Raw genomic sequence first — 15,921 nt, 5'->3', positions numbered from 1 at the left:
TTTATTGAAACCCTTGGTTTTTGTTGATAATGTTAAGTTGATTAACTGCAATCGTCAGGATAGGACAAGTGTTCTTGTCATTTGTAGCTGTTAGTAGTAGAGCGAGTTTCAATCGAGTGTCGTAAAACCAAAACCAAAGTAATTACTTTGGCAAATCAAAAAGGAAGGAGACAATCCAGTAAACCAATCAAAACTCGAACTAATTACACGTAGGCGACACAAAGCGCGGGAAAATGTGCACGAGCAAGCCACGTTCACGGAGAAGCTTCGCGTTAAATAAATAGTTCTCGTTTTTGGCAAAGCCAGTTTTTCCTCAGAGTTTCTCTGGTTGAAATTAGAGTAATATTGAGTAAAAAGACGTTGAAGATAATCTGGTTTTGGTTTCACTTCTGATTGCTTGAAAAATTGGCACAAGAACTTTGAACTAATCCCTGAGTGAAGCAACGCAAAACCAAAGAAATTCGCTAATTACTTTCGACATTCAATTGAAAACCACCCTATCGTCGCGTCTGATTTAATAAAGATAAAGGCGAGCTTTAAAGTACTCTGCGTTGTAATTTTCTTTGATAACTTTCACCATTTTTCTTTTCTTCTGTCTTTTAGGTGCCCCATATCCACCATACAATCTAAAATTATCTTCCGACTGCCAAAACCGAAACACAACACTGACCTGGGTAACGGGCGAATCGAATCAAGCCCCGATTACTCATTTTTTGGTCGAGCGAAAGTCAACCCACCCTGACGACGTCTGGCAAGTCATTGCAAATGTTACCAAGCCTAACGCCACTTCATATGCGTTGGTGAAAATGGCCGGAAACGCGGACCTGACCTTCCGGGGTAGAGCTGTCAATGGATTTGGACCAAGTCGTCCTAGTAAACCCACGAGCTCGGTGTGCCGAACAGACGCTGCAGGTATGCAAATTTGTGCGCAATTTTGATGAAATATCTAGGACGGTGCCTACAAAATCAAAGGTATTTTTGCCCCGATTTATGATTATACAGGAAATGTAGATCTTAAAAAGTGTTATTGAAATCCCAAAAGAAAATTTGGAGTAACCACGCATTTTTCAAAGATAATTCATGAGCAATATTTCTAAAAGGCTTTAAAATACAAAGCAATGTATGGCGTTCTTAATTAAATTGAAGCTTAATTATCTCTCCGTGGTTACCCCCAATTTTCGTTTTGGATACCAAGAGTACTTAAACGAAGATCTACCTCCTCTGCATAGTTCTAAGCCGCTCAAAAATACCCCTGTATTAGTAAGCATTACCGATAGGGAAGCTCAAGTATCTCGAGATGCGCAGAACGTATGCGCAATAGCAATAGTAGGCACTGTCCTTAATTAGTTTGTTTATTTATTGTTGTTCGCAGGGATCAGGGGCAGGTATTGCAGGTATTTTATAATATGGGTGACGGTGCCGGTCACACTGCCAGCAGACCCTTTTTTAACTCGACGACAAAAAAAAAATGGACTCTGCAGAAATGGTGTGAAGTCTCTGTTGAGTATGCGCAAGCCGTTGCCTGGAGACAGTTTCAAAGCCGGCCCAAGTCTCGATTGCACCTTCGCCTTGTCAAAAATATGGTGCGCGCGTTGCCTAAACTGGTTTAACCGGAGTGTCTAGCCCAGAACTTGACACGATTTCTGCAAGTTTACAACAAGTTTATTTGTACCACACGTAAATAGGGATACACGAAATAAGTAATGGACTTAAGAAAGGTACAATGCCCCCTAGAAAATAACTAAGAAGCTAATCTAGGTAGGAGGCAGGATAAATAATTTTACGTCTAAAGGACCTCTCTTGCTTGCCCTCTGGTGAGTTTTAGAGAGGCTCTGCTCGCAGGGTGGGTGCTCGTTAGCTTGACCAACGATTTTAAAGGCCCCTGAAAGCGAGCGAATGTGGTTGCAGAAATCTTTCTCTCTGGATCAGGACGAGTCTTACAGTGCGGAAAGCACGAAACATTTTTTTCGAAAATAGGACCAAAAGTCGTGTTTCTTTGAGGAGCTGTTAAACATCTATAGTTCAAGAATTTATCAAAAATTAAAGAAGTTTCTTTGAGGTTCGGCAAAATCGAGTTTCATCCTCTTATTTTCCGTTAACGCGATATAAAATCTCTCGATTTCTAAAGGCCCTGGTCATCATTAATGACGCTAGCATAAGCAAGAGAAACATGCACATAGTCAGCAGCTACTTACCACCCTTTGTTGAGACAAAACACTAATTATTAAGGACAATTTTTTGTGCTTTTCTTTTCGTCTATAGTGAGGACGTGGCCTTAGGCTGCACACGTTAAAAAAACTGACTCAATTAATTCACGTACTTATTGCACGTGTGTACTGGGCTTGCTATTCACGTGAGCCTTCTTAAACAACTACTACGAATATGGAGGAATCAAGTACAAGGAAGACGGAAAATAAGCGCAAATGCTCTGAGCATAGAACCAATTGCCAATTTGTTTTCTATAGCCAAATATCAATCATCTGTTTATGTTATCTTTTTCACAGCTCCAGACAAATGGCCTGATAACTTTAGGGGAATCCCCGGCAAGGCTGAACAGCTTGACATCGGATGGACTGTAAGTACCTCAAAAATATACGCCTGTTTTGGTCCTTCCTTGACACACACATTCCACAAGATTCACTTCCCATCTATACTTGTGCGATTTAAAAATTCTCTGTTTTTACCTTGGTGGAAACGAAGCAAGTATTTTTCATCCACATCAGCGTTTTAGAATCGTTTTCACAGGTCCAACCTAAAACGCTGGAAGCTGGTGAAAACAACTATTCAACTGGAATTCCCCACGCTTTCTGCGTCATCGATTTCAAAATTCTTCGTTTTCACTTAAGGCTATTCCCTGGTTTTGCATTGCGCAACCCCACTGCGCAGAAGTTCTTGCGTCATTGGCGAACGCATTTGCATTGATAAAATGGCGGATTTTCATTGACGCCAAGGGTACTTTAAAGAATGGCTATTGTCTCCTGACCGAGTACGGTGACACACATTTTTATTTCATATTTTTGCTGAAAATGATGTCTTCATGGAGTAGTAAAAAATCAGTAAAAATCTGTGGCCAGTTTTTTGACGATTGTATAAATTTGTACGCAAGGAGCCATTACGAGTCGAACAGCCCACGCTCAAGTTAAATCTATTTTGGAGTGTTAAGTACTCACAAAGGCATTCAGATACATTTTTCAGGTATGAACGACAATTAACCGTTGAACGACTGTAGGCTGTGCGTCATATCAAGTATTACATTAAAAAAAATCGACCTAAATGTGTCTATCATCGGGGATGCGTGGCAATAGGCCAGTTTCGTATTCTAACGGTTGGACTGGATCTAGCATGAAATGGAGGCTAATGCGGGCAAATTAATTTGCATTTGAAAAGATTTGCCCGCATTAGCCTCCATTCCATGCTAGATCCAGTCCAGCTGTGAGAATTCGAAAATGGTCTGTTGTCAAAGTGACTTAAATAGCCCTATTCGTCAGCGTCGCACCATGGAAACAAGCACAGTTACCCCCCTTTAAAATTACATTTTTATCATCTCCTTGACATATTAGAACAGTGTGCGAAGTTTCATCGAAAATCTATGACACGGTCTATTTATAGGGAATCACCTTAAGCCGCTTTTACACGTTGAACCTTTTAGCTGAAACTTATGTGCAAAGGCGCTGCAAAACGAGTTTCAGCAGGCGTTGCAACGTGTGAAACTGGTCTCGAAATGTTGTTACTAGATTCCCGCCAAGGAAGTCGATACTAGTTCCATGACCTTGGCGCGTAAGTTGCGGTTTCTGATTGGCTTACGCGGCGTAACGAAACAAAACCGAGCGATACCAGTTTCACGAAGTTGTGTTACACAGTGAAACTCTTGTTTTTGTCACCACTGCTATCGTTGCGACCGTTGCAGAAGTTGAAAGCGGTTCTACTTTCAAAGAAAATGTTTATTTCAGAACGTGACCAGGATCGTGACACAAAGAAAGAGCAAACGTTGTCTATAACTTTCTCAATATCTGATTGGTTTATTTCCCAAATGAGCGTTACGGATATGCTATTACAATTGCGTGGCAGATGACGTGAGCATGACGCGAGCAGCGTTGTCTAGACTCTTATCGACAACGCCAAATTAGCCAATCCGATTACGAGATTAAAAGCAATTGTGGTAAAATTCGTCTTTGCAGGCCATGCGAATGGTGGAGTGGAATGGTCCAGGCCTCTTCTACAAGCTGTGGTATAAGCGAGTAGGTCCTGCAAACAGTTTGGTGGAAATTCAACTTCACGATCCTAAAACAGAAAGATTTAACATTCCCAATGCTGGGTATTACGTTCAGTGGGAGTTCCAGATCCAAGCTATTAACGATATTGCACCTGGACCCAAAAGTCCATTTGTTAAGGCATTTTCAGGCCAGGACCCACCCGCTGGAAGACCAGAAGATGTCACTGTGGGAACCGTGACGGCACGCAGTGTGGAATTGTCATGGAAACCTGTTACTGTTACCAGAGGAAGTGTGGATGGATACAGGGTATGTGGAGAGCCTTTTCTTATGGGGAATATAATAACAGCGTTGCTAGGAGGTCGCCAACGTAGGGTGGTATGGACTGTCAGAGGAGTTATGAGTAAATAGCATAGGAGGGGAACGCTCTAAAGTTTTGTTGATTACTGAGTATCCACAAAAGACGGGTTGCCTCGAGTGCTGTCATCGCTGTGCCATCTGCACACTCATGCTCTTTTGTGTTTCATTAATGCGCCAGATTTATTACTGGGGAGAAAGCCTTGTTTCTGCGAAGAGACGAAGACGTGCTATTCCAACTTTTGCGTTATCCACAAATGTAACGGGAGGAGGTACGCAGAGTTATACTGTGACCGGGTTGAAACCGTACACGCGTTACACCATAGCAGTCACTGCCTACAACAGCGGAGGCGATGGACCGGAGAGCGCAGAAGTTAAAGCTAATACGTTAGAAGCCGGTAAGGTTGTTCTCATGTTTAAGGAGAACTAGTACATTCCTTTCAGATAGTTCCCTTTTGCTTTTTGTTTTTTGTTTGTTGTTATCTTTATAAGCATCATCTCTAGCCTGTGGCTCACTGGAAGGGCACCCGATCAAGAGATCGGATACCGGAGTCGAAGGTTCGACTACTCGTCTCATGTCACGTAATTAGCAGTTCTATAATAACTAAGAACGCCTTGTCTTTGCATAGCTAAGGTCTCAGAACGTGAGATTTTTTTCGTTCGAGAACACGATGGAAATTCTTTTAATCTTCAAAATTTCAAAATGGGCGTTGTTTTTCTAATTAGGCACCATTTCGTGGTGTTCTCGTTTAAGTTTACGCCGGCGTGAAACTTAAGCGATGGTGCTTATATATGACTGGCCACCCCCCTTGGGAAGGGGGTATATGATAGCGTTTATTTACATTGTGAGTGTTATCTTTGAATTACAATACCGTGTAGCACTTTTATTTTGCGGGGTCTAATTTTTGCGGAGTTTCCGTATCTATCTGCATTGCTTTTCACTTTATTTTTGAGTTGATGTGTAAATATAATTGTACCTATTCCAATGCTTCAATAAACATCACAGTAGCTTGTCTGGCCGATGCGCCCATATATCATTTAGCTTAAGTGTCTGGTTGACTAGTGGAGGCAAAATGTAAAGTTAGTTTTGCTGTTGTTGTTGTTGTTGGTGGTGTTGTCGTTGTTTGCGTTATTGTTGTTGTCGTTGTTGTTGTTGTTGTTATTGTTTTTGTTGTCGTCGTTGTTGTTGTTGCCGCTGTCGTCGTTGTCGTTGTTGTTATCATTGTTGTTGTTTTTGTTGCTGTCGTCGTTGTTGTTGTTGTTGTCGTTGCCGTTGTTGTCGTCGTTGTTGTTGTTGTTGTCGTTGTTGTCGTTGTCATTGTCGTTGTTGTTGTTGTTGTTGTCGTCGTTGTCGTTGTTGTTGCCTTTGTCGTGGTTGCTGTTGTTGTCGTCGTTGTCATTGTTGTTGCAGTTGCTGCGATTAAAGGTTTTTCAGCCAGTTTTGTCTATTTTGTCCTTGGTTTAGAACCTGGACCACCGTCGAATGTCAAGATCTATGCTTTTGCAAAGTACATCTTGGTCAGGTGGGAGCCTCCCTTGGAACCCAATGGCATTATCACTAAGTATCGTATAGGCTCCAACACGTTCACAGGATCTCAGCACAACGACGTCGAGATAACGAATATGCAGGAAACTAAAGCTGATGTGCGTGAGAAATTACTGGGAAATATGGAACCGGAAACGAACAATGTCATAGAAATACAGGCTATGACAGCCATAGGATGGGGAGAGGGCGTGAGAAAGACCAAAAGAACTGTGCCGTGGTCAGGTAAGATCCTCAAGCTTCCATCCATAAGGATTGAATTTTTGAAGAAACAAGAGGCTTCAAGTAGCCTTTCCTCTGACCGCATCCCCGGTTTTGGCCATGGCCGGTACAAAGGTCACTGACTCATGATGTGTCAAAGTCACATTTAAAAAAACCGGACATTTCGTACGCTGAAATGGTAAAGTTCTGAAAAGCAATTTTGCCGTCTAAATTCACGCCTACCTGCGTGGCTTAGATGGATCGAAACCAGCATGATTTCCCCCAATTCGGTAGCAGTTGGTAGAAATACTTTTGCTATAAGTTTACGTCATCTATGACATGAACTTTGGCCTGAAATTAAAGCCGAAAGAAAACAATGGAAAAAAAAGTATAAATCTTAGCAGAAATAGAATGGATGAAGGAGTTAACTTGCTAAAGAAGCAGTGGTGCTGCGTCGAAGGGGAGAGAAACTCCGGCAGAAGTGGGTTTATCAACTGAGTTTGTGTGAAAAAAAAACCACCGAGGAGAATTCTAAAAGTGATGTTTCGAGCGAAGGGCTGACGCTCGAAACGTCTGCTTTCGAATTTCTTCACGGTGGTCAATTATCATATCAACTCAGTTGATTCATCGAGTCCTTTCACGGGTTCATATCCCATTGATTCCGCCTGAATTCTTCAGATGTCTACTATAAGGGGCAATTGCTGAAATTGTCCAGTTAAGTGCTAAGATCACTTCTACATTTCGTCTTTTACTCTCCCTTTAAATTCCAAAATATACACATGGCTTTAAATAACTTGCATGGTAGAGCGAGTTTCAATCGAGTGTCGTAAAACGAAAACCAAGGTAATTACTTTGGCCAATCAAAAAGGACGGAGACAATCCAGTAAACCAATCAAAACTCGAAGCAATTACACGTAGCCGACACAAATCGCGGGGAAAATGTGCAGTTTCACTCTTGATTGTTCAGAAAAGTGGCGCGAGAACTTTGAGCCAATCACTGAGTGAAGAAATGCAAAACCAAAGCAATTCGCTAATTACTTTCGACACTCAATTGAAAACCGCTTTAAACCGATTCTTCCTTTTTACTTCTATAGCTCCTGCCAAGCCTGAGAAGCCAGAACTCGAAGGAACAGCAGTAAATAAAGTTAGAGTTTATTACAAGTTTGGATTAGGTGGCGGCTACACCCACGAGTTCTTGGTTATGTATAGGAAGAAAGGTAAATACTTTTACAACTTAACTTTCTTGTCGCTTTTTAGAATGAAAATCAAGTTACATGTTTCGACTATTAATATATATATACATCGGTGGTTTATTGTTTCCGAAGAAATGCATGCTTGTTTAACAGTTAAAATGTTATCTGTCACCTTTTTCATCCTAATAATGCGCCACCTTCGTCAGTTTTCAATAATAGAATTACGTAGTTCAGTTATTCTATGCGTGAAGTAGTTCGAATAGACTTCTTTCATAATGGCGGTCTTTAAGTAGTCGCCATTTATGAAAGTGGTTCATAGATACACTTTTCTGTTTTTTGGAGCAAGTCTAATCGGTTTTAAGCTCTGTATCTTCCATTAAACCTCCCTGCGTTCTGTTCTTTGCCTGTTGACTTTTTTTTTCATTTATGTATTGTAAGTGTCAAAAAAGAGAATAGTGCACACTTGTTAAGCCTCGGTTACACCTTGCTTGACCAATCCTAGTTTCTCATAAAGACAATTTTCCTTACCATTTGAAACTTACCGAGAACCAACAGGTTTGTGCTCGATCCATGACATGTTGATACTAGTTTATAAATCGATACATTGATATGCATCTAAGTATATCAGTGATCTTTTTCCTTTTCCATCTTCTAATATGAATTTAAGAGGCCATGACTCTCCTATCATTATACCTATTATTACCACCAAATATGGTCTGCATTCTGTGACGAATAGTGCTAGTAAGCTTTGGAATTCATTACCTATTCCATCAGGGCTCCGCCCACAATTCGAGGCTTTAAATCCGCCATTAGCAGTTTGGACTTCTGCTGTTCCTTTTGTAATTAGAACTGTAAATTATTTATTTTAGTTATTTAATTATCTTTAATTTTATTAGTTTTATTTGTGTTGTTAGTCTCGGAGATATTAGCATGTATTTGCTATCTTAAATTCGAGGTGAAATAAAGTTAATTTTATTGTATTGTATTGTTGCACAAATGCGACGTGGTAAATCAAAATCAGGTCATGGTCATTAATACTTCTTGGCGAAAAAGTCAGTAAAAATGGCCTGAGGCTACATTTACTGAAATTCGTATAGTTTACGTTTATTGCGCAGCTCCCAAAGAAACGGTTCCTACTTATTGGCAAACTATATATGGAAAGACGAAAAGTAAAATTCTACTTCATATGGTATTTAAGAAATAGAATACATGAACCGTGTTTCTATCGAGTTATAGAAACACGAGTGAAAGTTTAGGAGAACGAGAAATGCTGTGGGAACACGAGCCGCAGGCGAGTGTTTTCACAGCTTTTTCGCGTTCTCCCAAACTTTCACGAGTGTTCCTGTAACGCGATAGAAACACGGAGTACATGTTTTCTATTTCTTTTAGAAAACAACGCCACGAGAGAAAGGAAAACAACTTGTTAACTCTATCATAATGTAAATTCTCTTTGCTCGCGCCATCACTACGGCAACAGCTCGTGCTAGCTCGTGTCTCCATCAAGTTATAGAAACACGATTTTTGACCAATCAGCGCGCGTATTTTCTTAGGACTGTTTTCTAAAACACAGTAAAAAGTACAAAGCGCAGAAACACTGCGACAGTAGTGTTCATTTTTAACATGTGGCCAGTATGTGTCTTGTTTGAGTCATACGGAAGTCGTTTTCCTTTCGGGGTTGCGAAAATTAATTGTTCCAGCACAATGGATTAAGAATCACATCAACCAATTACAGCACAGAACAAATACATGTAGCCCGCAATATGGGCGGGAAACACGTGCAAGCAAGTCACTTTCTGATTGGTGGAAATGTCTGAGGAGAGTTCTTGGCCAATTACAAATTGACGTTTCCGCACGAGATTTCCCGCGCTTGAAGCCGGCCTCAGGTATCGACGTTGGTTCTTTTGGGACATTTGATGGTCGATATACGGTGTTTGTCCAACAAAAATTAAGGTTGGCCGTGTTTAATTTCTCTCTCTCGGCTCTTGCCATGAATTATTAAGACAGCCTCCGCATTTTATCTTGCAGTAGTTGGAGAGGAATTTCGGAACTCAAGCTGGATAAATCACTTTGAGGAGAAGAGTGTTGAGATCGACCGTTTGGAGCCAGATCTGTACGAGTTCAAGACTGTAGCGCGAAATGATTTTCCCGATGAAGTCAATCCTGAAGAAAGTCCAGAAAGTGACATCGCGGAAGGCATCTTTAGTAAGTGTTACTTCTATGTCACACTAGAGAGAGTTTCACGCTAGTAAGATTGTCACGGAATCAGTCATGTTTTAAGTGTGCATGCAATTTCATACGGAGGATGAAAACTCCTTGTGTCTTAATAGACGAAAAAAGGGAAGCCTTCCACTCAAACGAGCCTGTAGGAAGACGACAGATTGAGTTCGATAAAATAATCAATTCTGAACATTTTTTATACATCAAAGCTGATACCACAGTCAGTCTGTATTGGCGTGGCGTTTACTTTGCGAAGTCATTCTGATTTACATACGCAGGTCAACGGACAACAACGCAAATTCACCAGACACCTTGGTTCATTGCATTGCTGGTTCTTATTGCTATACTGATTCTGGTTTTGCTTATCTTTGTGCTCTATCATCGTTATCAAGGCGCTAAATACCCAGGTAAGATATTACTACCCGGGGTGAATATATATCTACTCTTGGACAAGTGAAAGTACAAGCTCAATTCACCTTTTTGGTTCATTGGTGAGAGATCTACTTACCAGTGACGCAGGATACTGATACAGAAAAAAAAGGACGATCGAAGTGCTCGAAAACAGGACTCGAACTTATAAACTTCCACTATTATTAGCTCGGATTGTGACCAATCTGAAGATTCTTTAAGAGCACTCCGATTATTGAGTTTTCGTGAGTCATTACTGTACTTATAAGTAAATTCCTTCAGCATTGAACAAACCCGTAAAATTCCGGTTATAAGCCCTGGGCTTATGCAACTTCGTAAGGGGTTTTGGGTGGGCTTGTAAACGGAGGGGCTTATATCCGGGGGGGGGGGGGGGGGGGGGTTGTTATAAGCGGAATTAAAAAAAAAACCTTTAGAAATGAGCCACAGCAGTGTTGATGGAAATACGTTTTTAATTTACTAATTTTTATTATGAATCGAATGCATTTAAATTTCAAAATCAAAACTCAACAACGTGAACGTAACCAGAACGCAACAAACCGGAAGCTCAGAGTTCATCTTCGCTGTCATTGTTGAAAATTTGAATGTCCAGTTCACGGCAGCGAGGCTTCCTGCACTTAATTCTCTCTGTCATTATTGTTCTACAATCTTTTCCTAATTTTGTGTTTGAAGTAGTACAGGGTTCTGCAAGAGTACTTAATATTAAGAAAACACAGGGGGCTAATATCCGAGGGGGCTCATAACCGGATGATTTTTTTTGTTTCCAAATAGATGGGCTTATAACCAGGGAGGTAATAAGCGGGAAGGCTTATAACCGAAATTTTACGGTATTTTACAACAATAAGAGTGTGTTACTGGGCTTTTTCAGCTACTGTAGTAGCTGGTCGCAAGACAATAGTTTTTTCCTTTAGGCTATTCAACACTAAATAGACAATAAGGGAAAAAACAACGACTCCCCAAAAAAAAAAGCTCTTGTTTGCTCTAGATCTTGGTGGGAGGCATTTTTGAAGTTATTAGTTACCTTGATAATTACGACCACATGACAAATTGCAACCATGTGAAAACAATCTCTGGAGACACATACCAGAATAAGAACACGAGAAAAAATGCTTAAAGATACATGTAGCTATTGTTTTTGACATTAAAATTGTGGCTGATTAACACAACATGGAAGTCAGATGAATACAATACTATTGGGATACTGACTTTAATCATGCTGTCAATCTATCTCCACATACAAGTAAATCTGACCAAGTCTTTCCCTTTTTTCACATGCTATTATTTTCATTGGTTTGCTGAGAAGCCAGAGCTAGGTAAGTTGAATCTTTTAGACGCCAAATACACTAGTTATACTGAATTGTGCTGCCTATGGTTGTTGTTACCCAATTTGCCAAAAAAAATGCCTTTAAAGGATGTCTACTTTAACATCCGTGGTCACATGATGATACCCTTTACTTGCCAAGACTTCTTATGAGGTTTAATATCATAACACAAAAAAAAGTGAAGTGGTGTAATCTTTTTTTGTCGTCTCTCTGAACTTTCAAGCACCTTAATATTTAAAAAAAGTAATTCAAATAATGCAAATTTAGGATACGTGGATAAGTATAAGTACTCAGTGAGTTGCAAAATATCACTGGAGCTTTGGTAAAATCAAGGTCTTACTTGTAGTTCAAACACAGTTTTGATCAACGATCTCACAATTATACGACTAATCTCACTATTCTACAACTAATGCAATAATTATCGTTTCTCCAACCTTCCGTTGTTATTATCTCAGAGGAATTAGTTTCATTCCTTTGATTGTTCAATATGTAGGATCTAGTGAACAGATCAATGGCATGTCAGCAGAGTGTGTAAGAAGTGCATGTAAACTTTAATTTCATGCCATAATTTAGTGACGAACAGTCAACCCGCCATTTAATAATATATGAAAAATAAGCTGGATTTCTGGATTTAAGATCAACAGATGTTGAAGGAAGTCATGAGATGAAGTTTATTGATGTTGAAGTGGATGAATGGGAGATATCTCGTGACCGAATAACACTTGAAGAGGTCATCGGCTCAGGAGCATTTGGAACAGTTTGGAGAGCAACTTTGAGTCTTAAAAATGGGAAACCTGGCATACGTTTTGTTGCAGCAAAGTGCTTCAATCGTGAGTAACTTCGAATTCCAAATTACTCATTAAGTTGACTGCACAGCATGTGACAATCAATTTATGGTACCTCAATGTATCGGAGCTAAAGTAACAAATACAGTGACGTCTCAACATGCTCTGCTCACATCCACTTTGAATTTGTATTTTTTGTCACAATCAACGTGAAATGCTGAAAACTGAGGGTTTCCAGAGAATGCCTGCTCAAGTGCATTAATGATTTTAATTATCTCTCTAAATGAAAATGCTGTTCATGTTAGTATCAATGTTTCAGGCAAACATGCATTTTACATGCAACAATAAACCTGAATGGTTCCAATAATTCAAATCGGGGATATTTCAAGATGATGTTGTTTTCTAATAGCTTTGAGATAATTGACCACAGCATTTTTATTAAGGAGCTGATCGGCCCCAATGTAGCACAATGAATGATGCCTGGGACCGATCCTTACCAGCTGGCAGCCAGCTTCTTTTGATCCTAGAATCTACAAAAAAAATTGTCCCACAGGGAACCAGGCCTGTTACTGGGTTGCCATATGGCAATCCAGTCGGAAAACGAGTTAAATTTATTCGTTTTCTTTTTCTCTTTCTTTTTCTTTCTTTTTTCTGTGTTGGGAAATGTCTTTCCTGTTACTTCCGTGCTTAGTAGTGTCTACTTTTGGTAGGCTTTGCGTAGATTTATCTGGTGCACACAGTATAATATTTAATTAACCTACAATGGGGTCGGTGTCATAGAACAAAGGCTGACATTTCAATACGCACAGTTTATTTCGGAACTTGCTGTAGCAATTAAAATTCTTGAACTTTTCGATTTGAAACAGGAAATAGAAGTTTATGACCGTGAATTGCTTAAATCGTGTGGTTGACTTTTCTTGTGTATTCTCCTGTCTTCTTACGTGGTACAGCCGAGAATCAAGAAATCACGCAGTCCTTCAATAGCAAGTTCTTGTTTTGACCCAAAAGCCTTGTTTTTGCACCTTCTGAAACTAACACCGCTGAGACGTGGGCTCAACGGTAATAACTCTACTTTGATTTGCTACTACACCACACTGTGTAAATAGCTTATCCTGAAGTTAAAATAGATATGCCTTTCGTTTCTGAGGAATGAAACAGAACTTAAATAGTGTTTCGTTTCCGGGTTCAGCAGCTCTGAGAATGATGAGAAACATGTCGCAATCGAGCTCGATCCCCTGGCCTGCTTCTTCCATTGTAGAAGTTACCAGGAGTACCTATTGGCTGAAGCGGAAAATACCCTAATATGCTTTGTTTGTCCAGCCAAATTTTGAATAAGCATTGTTTTTGTTTTCTCTTGGGACCATTGTAATTCCCAAGAGAAACAGGAAGCAATGCTTAAGCAAAATTTGGGTGGACAACTAAGGAGTATCATGGTATTTTCTTATTCGGCCAATTGGATTCCTAGGCTTTTTTCTATGTTATTTTCCGATTGGCGCAGCCAGCATTACTCCTGGGAAAATCCAGTCTCCGCGCCTTCAATACCACCCAACTCAGTGCCCTCTGTATCATGTACCAGAGATCCTTTTTGCAGATGATTGTAATTTTGTGCAAAAAGACATAAATTACTTACTGTTTTTGTAAGGTTGGCATTGTTTGATGATATTCCACTTCAGGTTGAAAGGCTTGTTGTGTCCATATGTGCTTTGATAACTCAGTTTCGTGTCTCTTGCTTTAATGTCCCGCATGACAAACATGAAAACTATCATCTCGTCACACATGTACAACAAAAAACCTCTATCAGATTGCAACCAGTCCCAAAATTCATCACAAGCAGCCTACAAAGAATGCAACTTCCGAAAAAATATTAATGCCCCCCTCGAAGGAAAATGCCTCACATCAAACGTAGTGTACCAAGCAACAGTCACAACTGAAACATCAACAGTGATACGTAGGATCGCGACAAACTTCAAAGTGCTTTACAGAAATCACACATCTTCCTTATTGACATCAAAACAAGAGACACGAAACTGAATTATCAAAGCACATATGGACACTCAAAGGCAACAACAAGCCTTTCAACCTGAAGTGGAAAATCATCAAACAATGCAAACCTTACAACAACATTTCTACGAAATGTAATTGATGTCTTTTTGAGAAATTTACAATCATCTGCAAAAAGGATCTCTGCAGTCTAAACAAGAGAAATGAGTTCGCAAGTTCATGTCCCCACAGAAACAAATACCTCCTCAAGAACTTTATAATAAAGTAACAATCTCCCAAATTATAAATAGCAATCACAATAACACAATGATACAATAACGCTGTTTTTATGTCTCATAGCAAATGTAATCCCGCTTTTATAGCCAGTTTCTCAGTGTAACTTAACGGTCAATCGTTGATATTACCTGATGAGTGTGGTCATATTTTGGCCATACGAAACAGAGCTGTAGCAATTAAACGATGAACTACCTCTGAAGTCTTGAACCAGTTTATTATTATTATTGTTAATGCTCCTCTCAGAGCTGAGCGCGCTCTGAAATACATTCAAATCAAATTCGAGAATTTATATACATATATATGTGCATGTGTGTGGCTGTCCTTTGGCAATTCCATTGTTATAAATTATGATGGATATTGACACAAAGTGAGTGGGGGCATTACTAAACCAACAAACAGCAAAACACCAAAACAGCGAAACGAAAAACCGAAACACCATGTATGACCGCACCATACATTGAATACTAACCGGCAAAGGTTGGATTTCGAGTTTCAATATCGTTCTTGCTCCTAATCAATTGAGATTAAGATTAGGATTCAAATTAAGATGAGATTAGATTAGGAGCAAACTCTTTTTAGGCCCAATTACGCCTTAAACGATATTTACTCTCAAATCCAGCTTCTGTCGATTAGTACTCAACGTATGGTTGTGTCATACATGGTGTTTCGTTTCGCTGTTTCGTGGTTTAGTAATGCCCTAGAAGTGAACATTTTTGACACCTAAAGTAGTTTTTCCTCAGTACACAAAGCTTGAGCATTTATACATCGAGGGGAATGGATGGACACTAGAATGAACTGTGACCGAAATAGGACGAGTTCCCTTATTTCCTGTAAGGGAAATATTTTTGATAAAAATATGTCTATTTATACACTTCTTTTCTCAGAAGTGTGATAGGTGATGAACACAATGGAAATTAGCAGGCAAAGCTAATGTTATGTTGTTATATCATAGCAAGGGGAGTGTTCCAAAGTCTGCTCTAAATAAAGCCTCTTAGGGAGACGTGTGCATGAGAAAAAGAATTTGATGCTGTAATTATTCTCGTGCATGCTTGCTCCAATCCAGCTGCGACATTACACATCAACCAATCAGCCGAATATTAAGGTGTACCTATCTAGGAAACTTCCTTTTTTATTGTATTTTGATCTAATTTATGATTGCAGCAACTTCAGGGGAGGAAGGCCGAAAGGCGCTAATGAGAGAAATTGGGTTAGGAAAAGCTCTTGCTGACAGCCCCCTGCCAAATGTCGTAGAGTTTATTGGTTGCGTTACCACCCAGAGTAAGGAGCCATTTTGTTTGTGTTTTTATGCACGTTTTTTAATTCTATTCACAATTTTCTCTTCCCAGATATCAGGTTTTGCAAGAATGGATAACACCACGGTTTTTAAGG

General features: G+C 39.7%; 2 protein-coding genes across 2 annotated transcripts in view; both read left to right on the top strand.

Moving 5' to 3' along the window:
- LOC138057605 (fibronectin type III domain-containing protein-like) overlaps nucleotides 1-1,929 on the top strand; it is a 38,208-nt gene extending 36,279 nt beyond the window's left edge. The window contains exon 12 of the mRNA XM_068903568.1: nucleotides 604-1,929. Coding sequence (XP_068759669.1) covers nucleotides 604-938 — 335 coding nt within the window. The 3' untranslated portion in view covers nucleotides 939-1,929. The remainder of the gene's footprint in view (nucleotides 1-603) is intronic.
- Nucleotides 1,930-2,499: 570 nt separating this feature from the next.
- LOC138056991 (fibronectin type III domain-containing protein-like) overlaps nucleotides 2,500-15,921 on the top strand; it is a 53,447-nt gene continuing 40,025 nt past the window's right edge. Inside the window, exons 1-9 of the mRNA XM_068902994.1 lie at nucleotides 2,500-2,575; nucleotides 4,179-4,520; nucleotides 4,750-4,966; nucleotides 6,034-6,336; nucleotides 7,407-7,529; nucleotides 9,531-9,707; nucleotides 10,001-10,129; nucleotides 12,088-12,300; nucleotides 15,694-15,810. Coding sequence (XP_068759095.1) covers nucleotides 4,182-4,520; nucleotides 4,750-4,966; nucleotides 6,034-6,336; nucleotides 7,407-7,529; nucleotides 9,531-9,707; nucleotides 10,001-10,129; nucleotides 12,088-12,300; nucleotides 15,694-15,810 — 1,618 coding nt within the window. The 5' untranslated portion in view covers nucleotides 2,500-2,575; nucleotides 4,179-4,181. The remainder of the gene's footprint in view (nucleotides 2,576-4,178; nucleotides 4,521-4,749; nucleotides 4,967-6,033; nucleotides 6,337-7,406; nucleotides 7,530-9,530; nucleotides 9,708-10,000; nucleotides 10,130-12,087; nucleotides 12,301-15,693; nucleotides 15,811-15,921) is intronic.

This window comes from Montipora capricornis, chromosome 7 (assembly GCF_036669925.1).
Source record: "Montipora capricornis isolate CH-2021 chromosome 7, ASM3666992v2, whole genome shotgun sequence".
Lineage (NCBI taxonomy): Eukaryota > Metazoa > Cnidaria > Anthozoa > Scleractinia > Acroporidae > Montipora > Montipora capricornis.
This window is presented reverse-complemented; position numbering and strand designations above follow the sequence as displayed.